General features: G+C 43.0%; 1 protein-coding gene across 1 annotated transcript in view; it reads left to right on the forward strand.

Moving 5' to 3' along the window:
• LOC144369109 (acyl-coenzyme A oxidase-like protein) overlaps positions 1-16,478 on the forward strand; it is a 354,862-nt gene that overhangs the window by 183,119 nt on the left and 155,265 nt on the right. The window contains exon 12 of the mRNA XM_078028174.1: positions 12,908-13,019. Within this exon, the coding sequence (XP_077884300.1) occupies positions 12,908-13,019 (112 nt within the window). The remainder of the gene's footprint in view (positions 1-12,907; positions 13,020-16,478) is intronic.

Here is a 16,478-nt window from a genome sequence, read left to right on the forward strand (position 1 = left end):
TATGTATGAGACAGAATATGTACCTTTACCTTTCTGTGTCTGGCTTATTTCATTGAATAAAATGCTCTTTAGTCCCATCCATTTTGTTACAAATGATAGTTTTCATCTTCTTTAATGATGAAAATTATTCCTGTGTGTGTGTGTGTGTGTGTGTGTGTGTGTGTGTGCTTGCACGCTCGCATACACAATCCATTTATCCATTGATGGGCACATAGACTGATTCCATATTTTAGTTATGAACAGTGCAGCCATAAGTATGGGTGTACAGTTATGTTTTTGGTATGCTGATTTCATGTCCTTTGGATATGTACCCAGAAGAGGGACATTGGATCATATGGTAGAATACATTCTTAAACTTTTAAAGAACCTTCATGCTGTTCTCTGTAGTGGGTGATCTCATTTACATCCTCACCAACAGTGTGAGTGCGTTCTTTTTTCTCCATATCCATATATTTTTAAAATTTTTTTGATAGCAGCCATTCTAGCTGGGTGAGATGGTATCTCACGGCAGTTTTGATTTGCATTCCTGGAGGCTCATGACATTGAACATTTTTCATGTATTTGCTGGCCATTTTTATTTCTTTCTTTGACAAGTGTTTATTCAGATGTTTTGTCCATTTTTAATCATGGCTATTACTCCTTGTTCTGATGAATAGAAATTATTTTCTCTGGCTCTATAGGTTGTTTCTACACTTTGTAGGCAGTTACTTTCGCTGTATAGAAGGTATCTAATTTGACGTAATCCCATTTCTCTATTTTTCTTTTTGATTCCTCTGCTTTTATGGTTACATTAAAAAAATATCATTGCCTATACCAATGTCTTGAAGTCTTTCCCCTATGTTTTCATATAGTAGTTTTAGGACTTGCAGTTAGGTTTTTGATCCATTTTGAGTTGATTTTTATACAGAGTGAGAGATGGGGGTCAAATTATCTCTGTAGATGATATGATTCTATACATAGAAAAAAAAACTAAAGGCTGACCAGAAGATTATTAGAATTAATAAATAAATTCAGCAAAGCTGAATAAGTAGCATTTGATACACTAATAACGAGATTGCTGAGAAAGAAATCTTGAAAGCAATTTCATTCATAATATGAAAATTCCAAAACACTGATGAAAGAAAATGAAGAAGAAACACACAGAAAAGAAAAATCTTCCCACATTCATGGATTAGCAAAATTAATATTGTTAAAATGTCCATGCTATTCAAAAAAATTCACAGACTCAGTGAAATCTGCATCAAAATATCAATAAAGTTTTTCACAGAACTAGAAAAAAAAACAATGCTTCAATTCATATGGAAGCCCAACTCAAGCCATCGTGAACAAAAGCACAAAGGTGAAGGCCTCACAGCACCTGATGAGGTCAGTACATCCACAGAGCACAGCAGCTAAAGCAGCATGGGAATAGGATAAAAATGACACACAGGCCCTGGAACAGCATAGAGATACCAAAATAACCCCCATGTCTTCAGCCAACTGATCCTCAGCAAAGGTGGCCAAACCAGACCCTGGAGAAGGGACAGTCTCTTTGATAAATGGTGCTGGGAAAATTGGACATCCATGTGCAGAAGGAATGAAGAATTTAAGAGACAAGATACTTTCTGGAGCTGACCCAAGAAGAGTCTGCATAAAGAAACACCTGGATGGTGGGCACAGGGCAGCAGAAAACTGTGAGTCCAAATTAGACCCAGAAGGCTCAGAGGTCAGGAGCATGGCCTGAGGAGGAAGTGGTTTCCATTTAGCACTCATCATGATTAGGAAACAGGAAGATGGTGGTGGGGTGATGGAAAAAATGCATGTCTCTTCTTGAAATAAAAGAAAGAAAAGCCCACCAGGACTCCAGGAAAAACAGAAGCTCTCAAAAACAGCTGCTCCACCGTGTAACCCAGCTGTCCCCCTCCTTGGTCTATACCCAAAGGACTTAAAAACAGCATACTACAGTGACACAGCCACATCAATGTTCACTAAACTGGAACCAACCTATAATGCCCTTCAATAAATAAAGAAACTGTGGTGTTTATTGCTAAGTAATATTCAATGGAATATTACTTAGCAATAAAAGAGAATAAAATTATGGCATTGCAGGTAAATGAATGGAGTTAGAGAATATTATGCTAAGCAAAGTAAACCAGTCCCCAAAAACCAAAGGCCAAATGATTTCTCTGATAAATGGATGCTCATCCATAATGGGGTGGGGGGGCATGGGATGAATGGGACAAAGGGGAGGTGGGAAGGGGATAAGGGGTAGGAAAGATGGTGGAATGAGACAGATATTTATCACCCTAGGTACATGTATGATTGCACGAATGTTGTGACCTTACTTTGGATACAACCAGAAGTCAAAAATTGTGCTCCGTTTGTGTACAATGAATCAAATAGCACTGTCATGTATAACTGATTAGAACAAATAAATAAATTTTAAAAACCCAACTGCTGCAACCACAGAGCAAACTAAAACAGGGTGCAAGAACCTTGACCCTCTGCTGCTTCTAGGAGAACACCTACTGAAAACTGGAAGGGGTGCTGGAGGCAAGGGGCTGGCCAGGACACTTTTTACTTGTGACCCACCATTTAATTTGGTTTTGAGTTTTTAAAATCAATGGATTTGAAGCCATTAAAACATAGCTTCTTTCTTAATATGAAGTAGGGGAGGGAGAAGGAATGAAGAGTAACAAAGAAGAGAAATCCTGTCCCAGAGGACACACACATACACCACACACACCACACCACACAACCCACACACACCACACAACACACACATACACACCACATACCACACAAGACACACACACCACACAACAGACACATACACACACACACACACACACACACACACACACATACTTGTCTTCCAGTCTAAACACTCCACCACTGGGGAGTGCCAAAGTTCTCCCGTGACAAGCAGGACACTGGCACCTGGAATGAGCCCCAGGACCAGTCTGGTGATGGCAATAAATGAGGCAGGACCTTGAGCTGGAGGACTCAGGTTCCCTCTGCAGCAGGAAGGGCCCGCACAGCAGTTCTGAGAGAACATTCTCCGCAGCCCTCTGGCTGCAGGTGAGCCTCAGTGATCAGCAGGTGGAGATATTGAGATGCCAGAGGGAAGGCCGTGCAGGTGCCTGGGACCACAGAGGGGAATGAAGGTCAGGGCACCCAGATGCCTGGCCAGGGAGCCTGCTCAGCTCCTCAGGGCGGAGCTTCAGAGGGCCATGGGGCTGGGGGACAGCTCTGCACCCTGGAAGATCAGCAACCTCCCTCGTCCCCAGGCCTTCTGGAGGCCCGAGGACCTGACTAAGCCAGCAGAGCCAGAGAAGAGTTCAAGGGACCTTCCCTAGGACCTGGGTGGGAAGTGACACCCTGAAGTACCTGTAGTGATAGCGGAAAAAAATTAGGCGGAGGCCAGAGGTGTGTGGAAGGAGGCTCAAGGGCAGACAGAGCCCTGGGTGGTGATGAGGTTGACGCAGGGTACGGAGGGGGACAAGGCAGCCACAAGCAGTAGGGACTGAAGTCTAGCTGTTCGAGAGCGGCGGTGCCCAGCCAGGGCAGTGGCATTGCAAACGCGGGAAGAGGGGGCTTGAAAATCTGTTTGGGGGAGAGAATTGATTGAAAGCATTTCTACAATGTGAATATTCAATTTGGGAATTTGGGTGGACTTTGGGATTGTCTTTAAAAAGATGGCCAAGGTGGTTTGAGCAGACATTCTGTTTTTCTGAATCCATTGACCCCTATGCAGAGCTGACACTAAGTTTTTTCAAAACCAGATGTGGCTGCATCTAAATATTTAAAGCTCCCTTCAGGGCCTCCATGTGTGAGCTTTCGGAAAAAGGGAACCTTCTGAATCTGGGCCACTTGTTTATCTTTACTTCTCCTAGCTTCTCAGAGCGATGCCTTCCTTTTCCGTACAAATTCTGAGTTTGGCCACGAGATTAAATGAGATTGCATTGCTGTGCAAACTGGCAAACATGAGTTCTTGACAAAAATGCATTGTGTGTTTTAATTCTGATGCTGATCTAAGCAGAAATTGTCTAAAAGAGGGTTTTCATTGCGATAAGAGCCTAGTAACCAGGACCTCGGAGGGGCTTCCAGCCTTGGTCTTTGTACAGTTGTCCCCCTTTATCCAAGGGGCTGCCTTCCAAGACCCCCAGCCGGTGCCTGAACCACACACAGTGCTAATCCTGGGTATACTGCTTGTTCTCCTACGTACACACCTATGAGAAAGCTTCATTTATATGTTAGGCCCAGTAACAGCAATAATAATAACTAAAAATAATGAAATGATAGAAATACTTTAATAGAAGTTATTTAATTAGAACTGTTTATTACTAGAATTTTCCATCTGATGTTTTTAGACCATAGCTCACCACGGGGAACTGAAGCTTGGGAAGTGAGACTGTGCATAAGGGGGACTATGTATCTATAAGCTGTTGGCACCAAATAACATCACCTTGATCACCTGGAGTCAATGAGGGGGGAAATATAGATTTTATAGAACCATAAAAAAGTGTGCCCAGTGAAGGGCACTGGATGGTAGGATGTGCTGCTGGAGGGCGGGTGGCAAGGCCACGGAGAGGAGTGGTGGAGGGAGTCGTGTCCCCAGCACAGAGCCAGCACCACCCCAGGGACCCACGAAGAGCAGGCTGGGCCTGGTGTGGGGCAGCCTGCCATCCATCCACTATTAGGACTGTTAATCTGAATCTCACTTGGTTTGTAGTTTCACTTGTGTTTAATTTCATAGTTTATAGTTGAACAAGAGTTATAAACACAAGGTGTTTATATCTGGGTTTGTATTTGAACATGTTTAAGTAACATTAATTTGAAACAACTTCAGTCAATACGGGGGAGGGTTTTCCTCCTTGGGGAGGGCTTTCTGAGTTACTCAAGTTGCAGAAAACTTCATGGGATTTATTTTTTAATGTGTTCCTCATTGCCATTTATTTATTTTGTTGTAGATTTAAAATTTTAGTTACTTTTTCTTTTCAATAATAACTTTTTTTAAAGTGCTCTAGGAACATCTATTCCAACTGCCCTGAGCAGTTAGATGGTGTTGTGACCGCCGCGGCCAGGGCGTGGGAGTCAGGAGGGGACTGGCACTTCATGCACCCCAGGGAACTTGCTGGAAGTGAAGGAGAGTGGGGAGGGAAGGAGCAGGGGGGAGAGGGGGGTGGCTGGGGGTTGGGAAACCACCTGCGCACAACAGTCTTGGGAGTTCAGTGGGGACCTGTGGTCAGTGTGTAACGTCCCAGTAACATGGATAAAACCACCAGAACACCTGTGGTCCTCCATGGCCCTCCATGGTGACCCCAGTCAAGCTCGGTGACCCCAGTCAAGCTCGGTGGCCCATCTGTCCTTCAGGCCCAAGCTTCTTTTCAGAGGTCAATTCCACTGAACTGACCCTGGAGTGCTTTTTGGATCTGTGTCTCAGAGTAGATGCTGCAAGCCCTGGGGAAAGACGGGGCTTCAGGGAAGACCTTGGGGTCATTTCAGAGATTTCTGGTGCCAACTGTGTAGGCGGCTGGGTGAGTGCCACACATTTTCCATATCTTTGGTGGGAGGTTGGAGGGTAGCTGTGCTCTGGAGCAGCCCCTGTGCTGGGCTCGGGCCATTCATCAGGGTAGGTGATGGCGAGGGGCAGGGCTGGGGCAGGGGCTCACTCCAGGCTTCTCTTAGCGGCTGTATGGGACCTTGGAAGAGGCCCACACCAGGGCCACCAAATCACTTGCCTCCTGGGCTAGGCAGGGCCCTAGATTACTGTGGCAGTCCTGGGAGGCTCAGAGAACAGAGAGTACCTGAACAAACAGAGGGTCCTCACCCCCTCCAGCTCCACCAGCAGCTGCCTTGAGGGAAATGGGTTCAGATTCCCAGAATTTCCATTTTTCCAAGAGAAGGCGAGCACACTATTTTTAATGGGAAATAGCTAAGGGTCCAGGGGGAGCCTGGAGATCAAACAGAACTCATCTGTGGGGAGGGATGAGTCTCGCACCCAGTAAGTACATGCCCTTTACCAACTGCTAACTCTTCTCAGTGTTCCTACTCTGGACAACTTGGCCCTAGAAACCTGTGGAGGGTTTGGTGCCCCCTGGGGAGAGACAAGGACCACGAGTGGGCTCACAAGTTTCCATCCTTCCTCAGGTCCAGAGCACGCATGGGGGATTGCTTCTAATAACTGGCGGTCCCCAGGCTGGTCCCTCCAGGAGGCTGCAGAGGTGCTGGAGGAAGGACGTGGCATCACCCACACTGACTAACCTTGAAGTCCCAGGCAAGGCTAGCCTCTGAGGGCAACAGCCTGCATCTGCAAGATGGGGGCATCATTGCGCCTCCCAGGGTTTCAGTAATTATTACCAAAAGTTTGCTCTTTGTTCCTGATGCCACTCTAATAACAAGGACATGTGACAGGGGTTCACTTGATACTATATGACTATGGCTTTGAAACTTATACTTTTTTTTTCGTTTTCCCAAACCTCCTCTCTGATCTTCTTTTCCCTAAACTTTTCCTTCCTGATCTCCTCCCTGATCATCTCTGATATTCTTTTCTCTAAAATTCTCCTCCCTGATCTTCATTTCCCTGATCTTCTCCTCCCTAATCTTATTTTCTCCGAATCACCTCTGTAAAAGCCCCTGTTCCTGCCGGTGGGCAGAATCACAGGCTTTGGGACAGGAGTCCCCTGTGTTTCTCCTTTGCTGGCAAATCAATAAACCTTCTTTTTCCTTTTTTTCTCAAAACCTGTTTTCATTACTGGATTGGCATCAGTTACGGACGCAGTTTTAAAAAAAAGGCAAAGAACTTTTCTTGCTTTGCTAGCAAGGGAGAACCACAGGGTGCTCCTGCCCCAGAGGCTATGATTCTGCCCTTCCAACAGGGGGAGCAGGGGGCTTTAAAAGAGGTGACTCAAAGGCTACATTCCAGTGTTTTCTGTTGGAGTGTAATTCACTTGTTAATTTGGGAGAGAGTCATTTCTGAGATTTCTGGTGCCATCCCTGAATTACTTCGGTTCCTGTGGTGAGTGTGTGCTCAAGGACAGATCACTCTGCCTAGGATGGAGAAGAAAGCTGATCCTGTTTCTTCCAGAAATCAGGGAGTGAAAGATAGGGAGGGAGGGAGAGAGAGAAGAAGAGAAAGAAACGTGTCCATTTTAAAAACAAGTCACAGTGCCAGAGCGGCGAGGGCTATATTCCAAGCATAAAGTGGACCCCTGTATCATAATCACTCCCATAGCATGCTTAGCACATAGTAGGGGCACAATTAAGGCTGTTTGTGGCACTAGATTACTAGTTCTTTCCTCCACACCAAACGCAGCTTTAGCTTCTGCTAGACACCAGGGCTCAAGCCCCTGTGCCCCATGAACTAGCCGGGTCAAGTTCTAAGCAGGGGAGCCAAGTGCTACGCGGCCGTGCTGAGGGAGAGAGCCCGGCTGTGGCAGGAGGACTGCTGAATGGGGTCCAGGTGTGTGGATGGGGAACGGAGGGGAGAAGAGACCCAAGGAAGGGACAAGGAGCTGGAAGAACGTCTGTCCCCATGGTCTGCTGCTACCAGCCTCTCCTCCGGACCTAGAGACATGAAGCCACGACCACTTTGTGGTGTGTACAGATTCTGTAGGTCAAAAGCTATAACTAACAAGGGTCAACAAACCCCACCCTCACGCACAACTACAATGCACCAATAAAATATGGGTGGGGGAGAGCTTCGTGGGTGCTAGCCATGGGCTCCTTGCAACCACTTAAGTCTGCCCCGCAGCAGGAAAGCAGCCATCACCCAGTGAAATGAGCAGGCCCAGTGGTATGGTGTTCCCTAAAACTTCGTTATGACAGGAAAAAAAATAAAAAGTAACTCTAACAAGAGACAGCAGAGGTGGCCCATCTAGTAGCCTCCCGCCCTCCATGTCAGCCTCTGTGCCTTTCAAGGTCAGCCCTGAAGGCAGGTCCTCCCCTCGCTGCCCCTGCTCAGGTGCAGAGCTGCCCCTCTGTGCCTGCTGCACTTTGGCTTTACCTGTTACCGTGGCACGAACATGTGGAGCTCTCTATTCCTGCCTGTCTGCCCAGCCGCTGTCTGTCCCTGCCTTCTCTTCATACCCCAGTGCCCAGTACCGAGCCTGGCATATAGTAGGTGCAGTTTAGGTGTAGGATTATTAAGAGCATGGACTCTGGGTTTAAGTCCCAGCCCTTCCACTTCTTGGCTGTGCGGATCCTGCTTAACTTCTAGCCCTGAGCTGTCTCTTGTGGGCCACAGGGTGACTCTATTAGCTCCCCAAAGTTGTCACAGGGTTAAATTAGTTATTCCATCTAAAGAGCTGGAACACAGCTCAGCCTTAGTATATGCTCAAGAGTGCCTATACACAGTAGGTGCTTCATAAATGTCCAATTGGGAATAAAAATTGAAAAGATAAGTTAAATTGGGTCCAGATTTAACTAAAAATAGCAACAAAAAACTAACCACTCTTAAATTCAGTTGAACTATGTATAAATTTTTCTGGGCCTAAACATTTTTTTTCCTTTGTTTAAAAATGAAATCTATGTTTAAGGCCCAGCGATTACTTGGAGCATCATATATATTGGTTTATAAGTTAAAGTAGTCTTTCTTCTCTTCTCCTGGGCTCTTTTCTCTCCCCTCCTCCCCCTCCCCTTCCTCTTCCTCTTCTTCCTCACCCCTTCTCTTGTCCCTTCTTGCTATGGAATTTTTAAATATTCTCTTCTATGAACTGTTTCCTTGGGATACCCAGCATCTAAGAGAAATTAACTCTAAATTGGGTTCTGGAGAATCATGCCTCTTGGTCTTTTTTTAATCTTTGCATCCCTGAGTGGCCCCTGGCCTGCCTTCATTGTTCCAGATACTGCAAATAAAAATATAGACACCCTAAGACATTCGTATTTCAGGTAAACAACAAATAATTTATTAGTGTATGTCCTGTTCAATATTTAGCTGCCCAAATATTACTAGGGTGTCCTGTGTTTACTGTGGCAATCTCATTGGAGTCCCCAGGACAGGGCCGGCCTTGTGCCGCCGCTCAGGCCCCTGCTCAGTTGACTGTTCTGTCCTCACAGTCTGGAAATTCTCAATCATTTTTTTAACAAAAGGCTCCCCATTTTAATTTTGTATGGGGTCCCCAATTATGTAGCTGGTCCTGTTTCAGCCTTGGAAGAAAACTCTCCTTATTGGACTTTTTTTTGGGGGGGGGTGGTACTGGGGATTGAACTCAGGGGCACTTGACCACTGAGTCACTTTCCCAGCTCTATTTTGTGTTTTATTTAGAGACAGCGTCTCACAGTTGCTTAGTGCCTTGCTTTTGCTGAGGCTGCCTTTGAACTTGCAATCTTCCTGTCTTAGCCTCCCCAGCTACTGGGATTACAGGTGTGCACCACCGTGCCCAGCCCTTGTTGGACTTCTTAATCCAAGTCTCACTGTACCTGGCATAAATCAGGGGAATATTTAGTGTAGAAATGCTGGTTGCCTCCTAGATGTCTTTTTTTTTTTAAATATTTATTTATTTTATTTGTTTAGTTCTTGGCAGACACAACATCTTTGTTGGTATGTGGTGCTGAGGATCGAACCCGGGTCACACGCATGCCAGGTGAACTCGCTACTGCTTGAGCCACATCCCCAGCCCCGTCCTAGATGTCTTGAAAATCGATTTGACTTAAAACCACTTTTATTGGTGTTACACAGTCCGTGCTGCATGATGAATGTGACATTGATTATGAACGTGGGCTTCTGATGTCATCATTCTACACAGTTGCCACACTCATCGCTTCCAAATGTCAGCTACAGATGAACTTGATTTCTCCTGCAGATGGGGCCTTCCTTACAAGAGAAGGTGGTGGCTGTTCTCGTTGCTCAGGTGGCCTCTAGTTCTCTTAAGGAAAGGGCTCCATCAGGCTGAGGTTGTGGCTCAGAGGTAAAGCACTCACCTACCATGCATAAGGCATTGGGTTCGATCCTCAGCACCACATAAAAATAAATAAAGATAATGTATCCACCTATAAGTAAAAATAAATAAATAAATAAAATTTAAAAGAAAAGAAAGGGCTTCTGAGCAGATAGACCAGAAAAGGAAGAGTTCAGGACCAGAAAACCATAGAAACAGCTGCAGAGGCATCCCCCAAACCGCACGCCCCCACGAGAGAAAGCGCATCCCAGGTCATCTCAAGGAAATCCGGCATGCCCTAGACCCCTGACTTTGCTCAGGATGTAATCACTGCAAAAAAACTGACGTTTCATTTTTAAAAAGGACTTACTTGGAGGTTCATTTTAACTCATGAAATCTTGACTACAACTAAAAGATCCCATGAATAAAAATGGTAGTGAGTTTCCTGGTTTTGACAATCACTTTTGTTATATAGGAGATCACTTTTGGTGGAATTTAGGTGGTGGTGGCTAGAGAGAATATCTCTGTAATATTTTAATTTTGCAACTTCTGGTAAATCTGATTATTTAAAATAGAAAGTTAACATACACACACATATGTGTTTGTATGTATGTATGTGTGTGTGTGTATATATACATATGTATATATATACACATACACATATATACGTACATATGTGTGTGTGTGTATAACCAGTATGCTATAATGCTATATTCAGTAATATATCTAAAAGGTTAAAAGCAAATGCCTCTTCACTGCAAGCTCTGTCTAGATGCTCCCTGATCTATCTTTGCCTCCTCCTTGTAGTTTGTCAAAGTCCTGGGTCTAGAGATGGCAACCCACAAACCTCATGGTAACTGATGGTTTCAGTCACTTACCTTTTATGATGGGGCCTTGACAGCAGAAAACACCTCTTCTTAAAAATTACGTTGGCTTGTCTCATGACCTAAAAAAGAAGCAAGCACCCCCAATGGGTTATCTTGTCATGTAGGCCAGGACCCAGCTTCTCTCAAATTTAGCACCCGAACTTGATTGTTATGTCATTCTAATTTTAATACTAGTTGGAGTGAGCTAATTTTCCCAATTTAAGTTGCTTAAATCAGAAAGGTGGAAATGACCACGAGGGAGATTTTAAGGGAGGGAATGTACTAGATGAGATTCTGAAAACAGGAAGCAGACTCCTCAGCTCCCAACTCTGTGGTGCCTGTCTGGGGATACAAGGAGGGACACTTGGCCCTCTCAGTGCTTAGCTTCTGGGTGGCAGGTAGACCACGCACCAGCAAAGAAGTGGTGCTGTGTCCTCGGGTAGCAGCAATTGCTACCAAGAAAAATGGAATGAGAGAAAACTATGGAGGATAGAAATCAGAGAAAGCCATTGCTCAATGCTTGGAATGAGGTTGCTTTTATGGAGGTTTTTTTTTGATAGAGAGAGAAGGGTTGGAGCATTATACACCTAATAGATTAGCAGGAACAAAGAAGTGGACGTGTCAATCCTGGTGAGAAATTAGTGAAGCTGAACTTGACTGCCAAATCATGTTAATTTCAGCCCTAGTTCAAGTTTGTTCCTTTTCTTACTTTCCCCACTGTTGGCAGTGTTTGATTTTCACACTTATTTTGTATAGCAACAACCATAAAAATGTTCCTATTCTTTGATGCGTAATTCAGTGACGCACAATCCCACGGGATCTAATGCATTACCAGAGATACCTAATAACACTCCCTTTACTATCCTGAAATGAAATCATGGATCATAAAATCCATCTAGAGACATAATTTTCAGAATTCGAGCCAATACTTCAAAGAAATCAAAGAGACATTATTTATAATAAAGCAAAAAGAAAAATCACGGTAAGACATTCCCGTGCCTGCCTCCATACACAGGATTACCAAGGCAACCTCAAATGCAGACCGAAGTCCAGGCCTAAGGACCCTTGGCAGCAGGGACGTTGCAGGTTTCCATGGAAACAGGAAAGGAGAGAATAGCCAGAAACACCTGTATCTTCATGGGGAGGGGAGTTAATCCTTCCATGACCCTGGGACTGGAGAGCCTGACAGCCTCCGTGTCACTGCGTCAGGCCTGGGCTCTCACTAGCCTGCTGTTTATCTGGATATATTGATGTCAAGGTTATTGACAGTGTAAAATTGGAAAGAACCTAAGTGTCTTACTGAATGGGAAATGTTTAATTAGCATGATTTATTCAAACAAAGAATACTATATAGCTATTAAACAGCTAAGTAGAATCCTATATAGCAATGCAAAATACCCCAAAATATCACATGATATACTATTAAATGATAGCATATATAAAATTTTATATAATTTCTGTAAAACCATTTATACAGTGAATAAGGGAAATTCTAAAAATAATAACCAAAAGAGAACGAATTAGCACTCTACTGATTAGTTAATAAATCACCCCAAACTTAGTACTTTGAAACAACAGTTTGTTAGCGCATAGTCACAGAACACCAGCAGTTTGGGCTGGGCTCGCTGTTTGGGAGGCTGGTTGCGGGCAGCTGGGTCAAGGTAGCCTCACTTGTGTCAATCTGTCAGTGAGTGAGCCACAGACTTCTTTGAACAAAATCCATGCAGTATTTTAGGCCCAAATTATATCTTTAAAGCTGCTGATGGGGCGGGGGCAGTAGAGATGGCTTAATTTGGACATTTTAATATTATTCTCTAAAGGCCTAATTAACCAGAGAATGTCAAAGGCAAAGAAGAGAACAGACTGGCCATCTGATCTGCAGAAGGCAGGCAGCTTTCATCCGACATGTCAGTGAAAGTATTTGGTTCCGGGACCAATGTTGAGGCTGAGGCAGGCAGGAGGCAGAGCTAGTTAGAAATCAGCCGTGGGGGGAATCGGAGTGGTGGGTAAACACAAGGCATTTGCCATGGGCACTGGAGGTCCCTGGAAGGAAGGGGTCTTGCTCTTGATTCCTTCCAAGGAGTTGCTCATAGGGAAACTGCCTTATCCAGCGGCAGTATTTATAGGCACTCTGGCCTCTCTACCTTTCTGAGCATGGCTGATGAGGATTGAACTCTGCACAGGTGGTGGCCCGGGAACTGCTGGCTCAATACACCAAACAGCACAAAGACCAACCACTCGCTGGCCTGCTCTGGAGCTGGGTGGCGTCTGTGAGTGACAAGCTGAGGACCAGGTATGTATATCACTCAGGGTGTCCTTGTCACCTGCCTTCAATATCTTATTATCCAACCTAAGTTTGCAAAATCTTGACATGCCCAACTTACTCTGGTTTGAAATTTTTTACTATCTAATGTACACAAAAATGTGAATATGTAAATTGAATGCTTTTGCAACCTCTGACCATCATAAGAATTCAGACAATGCTGATTTTCTTCTTTCTCCTCATGCACCTTCTTTCTTATACACCCACTGCTCCTAACGCATTATAGGTTTTAACCCTCAAGCCGCATTAAGTAAGTTTTTATTTCCATTTCATCATGAGGAAATAAAAACCTACTTAATGAGGTAGGAGGTTAAGTATTTGCTCATGGTTGCATGGCTAATAAATGGCAGAGCTGGAATTTGACGCCACACGCAGGATACATGATTTCAGGATGCTTTTATCATTTTAATCAGTTTTTTTGTCTTAGCATTGTCTGTAAGCTCTGAAGATAAGGCATAATATATGCTATATCAGGGACTTCCTGTTTTCACTCAATATTTTGTTTCTATGGTTTATCCAAGTTGTTATATGTGGCCAAGAAGTGTCATATCATCCCCAAATAGTCCATCATATGTATATACCGTAATTGGCTAATCCATTCTAATCTCCAGTATTTGCGGACCTTTAGGTGTAAGCAACATTTTGATATTTTGCACAAAGTTGTTACAAAAAAATCTTGCTTATGTTTTCTGGGGAACCCACAAGAGTTTGTACAGGGCTTTCAAACGTAGTTGACATGATCTAGAGTCAAAAATGCATTTCAATCATCACAACACCCAGAGCCCTCCATCCCAGACAACTGAAGCAAACTTTCCAGGAAACAGTGCCTGTCCTGCTACTCATGTTACTGTCTGGTGTTTTTAAATTTTATTTTTTAGAACACTGGATATCAATCTTTTAAATGGATTTCATGGCCCATCCGTGATTTGCAACCTGTTGTTTGAAAAACATTCCTCTAGGGTAGATATCACCCAGAAGTGGGCTTGCTATTGTGGAATATGCCAATCTTCAACTTTACTAGACAGTGACAAGGTATTTTTCAAAGTGGTTCTACAAGTCTACCCTCCTGCCTGAAGCACACATTCTGTAGAGCCACAGCTGATTCTCCTCAGTACTTGATCTTAACAAATTTCCTAAGTTTTCTCAATGCAACATAAAAAATGATCTCCTATCAGGATTTTAAATCGCATTTTCCTTATTACTTCTAAGGCATACCGTGTTTTCCCCCTCTTCATTTTCCTTATGTTTTTCTTCTTTGGTGAAATGCCTCTTCATGTTTTTATCCATTTTTTTTTCTATTTTGTGTGTGTATGTCTCATCTTAGTGATTCTGAGGGGTTCTTTTTTCTATGTCACTATAGATGCTACAACCCAGTTAGTGGCTTTTCTTATACTTTCTTTGTGGTATCTTTGGATGAATGCAAATTCCTGAATTATAACAATTTAAGTTAAGATTATAAATTTTTAAACTATAATTCATCCTTTTCTTTGATATTCAACACTTTCTTTATTGTCATGAAATATTAATTTTTTTAAGTCTTGAGAGTTTCACATTTCATGTTTAATTCCTGAATTCATTGGAAAATTTTGTATGTGCTTTGAGGAAGGGATCTAATTCCATTTTTTTTCTCAATTTTCGGAGTTGTTTGTTGTTCCAGTACCATTTAATAAACTAACCATCCTATCCTAGTTATTGGCAATACAAACTTGCTAAAATTTTCCTTGAAATGTATTCAATCTATGGATTTGCAGAAAATTTAACATGTAAATACTTTTCTTACTCTGGCATTTGTTAAATTTCCACACATGTGGGAGTCCATTTGGGGGTTATTTTGTTCCTAGAGAGAGTTTGTATATTTTTGACCCAACAAACAGGTTATAATTACCCTGTCTTTATGATAAAATATTACTCCATTATTATAGCTGAAATACAACTTAGAATTATGTATTTCCCTATAGGCACACACACACACACACACACACACACACACACACATAAATTACGTATTTAGAATTTTGTATTTCCCTATAGCTATTGATATCAGTTTGTCAAATTCCTCCAAAAGAAAACAACAGTCTTATATACTAAAGGCAGTGTTGTAAGAATGAATGTATATTATCATAGTTGGATGTAAGGTGTCCCCCAGAAGCTCATGTGTGAGACAAAGCAAAGTTTAGAGGAGAAATGGTTGTGTTATGGGAGCCTTAACACAATCAGTAAATGAATGCCCTGACAGGATGAACTAAGTGGTACCTGAATGTAGTAGGATGTAGCTGGAGGAGGGAGTATCATCGGAGTGTGCCTTTGGGTATATATTTTGTATCTGGCAAGTGGAATCTACCCCCCCCCATTTCTGATTATCATGTGAGCTGCTTCCCTCCACCACACCCTTCTGCCATGAGGTTCACCTCGAGCCCTGAGGAATTGAGACAGCTGCCTATGGATTCAGACCCCTGAAACTGTGAGCCCCTAAATGAACTTTTCCTCCTCCACAATTGTTCTGGTCGGGTCTGTTAGTCACAGCAGCAAAAAAGATGACTAAAACATGTATGAAGTACCCAGAGTACTCAAATTAACAAAGACAGAAAATTGATTATAGGGGCTAAGAGAGATGCATAGCCATTATTTAATGGATCCAGGTTTCAGTTTAGAGTGACGAAGTCCTAGAAAGGAATGAAGGATCCACCAAAATGATTAACATGACAAATGCTTCCACATGTTTATTTTACCACAGTTTTGAAAACTTGCTAAAATTTTCCTTGAAATGTATTCAATCTATAGATTTGCAGAAAATTTGACATGTAAATACTTTTCTTATTTATTTTGTAAATAAAACAGATATTTTTTCTCAAAGATTTTAATCTTCTAAGAATCTTCTAGGGCTGTACAATTTTACCCATACATAGTATATCCTCTGATAGATTTTTTAAAATATCTATCTTTAAAAATTTTTTTTCGGTTGTAGATGGACACAATACCTTTATTTTGTTTGTTTTTATGTGGTGCTGGGATCAAACCCAGTGCCTCATGCATGCTCGGCAAGTGCTCTACCACTGAGCCACAACCTCAGCCCCTTTTTGATAGATTTATCATTGTTTTGTTGTTGTTAAGAGAATTTTTTAAATTCTATTTTTGCTGTTGCAGTTGGCTTTTCTTTCATTCTTCTTCTCCTCCTTCTCCTCCTCCTCCTCTCTCTCTCTCTCTCTCTCTCTCTCTCTCTCTCTCTCTCTCTCTCTCTCTCTTTCTTTTTTTGGTATCCTGGATTGAACCCAGGGGCACTTAGCCACTGAGCCACATCCCCAGCCCTTTTTATTTGTTTAGTTTTTATTTTGACATAGGGCCTTTCCAAGTTGCTAAGGCTGGCTTTGAATTTGTAATCTTCCTGCCTCAGCCTCCAGAGCTACTGGGATTATAGGCAAGTTCTACCAT

The sequence above is a fragment of the Ictidomys tridecemlineatus genome, chromosome 12 (assembly GCF_052094955.1).
Source record: "Ictidomys tridecemlineatus isolate mIctTri1 chromosome 12, mIctTri1.hap1, whole genome shotgun sequence".
NCBI lineage: Eukaryota > Metazoa > Chordata > Mammalia > Rodentia > Sciuridae > Ictidomys > Ictidomys tridecemlineatus.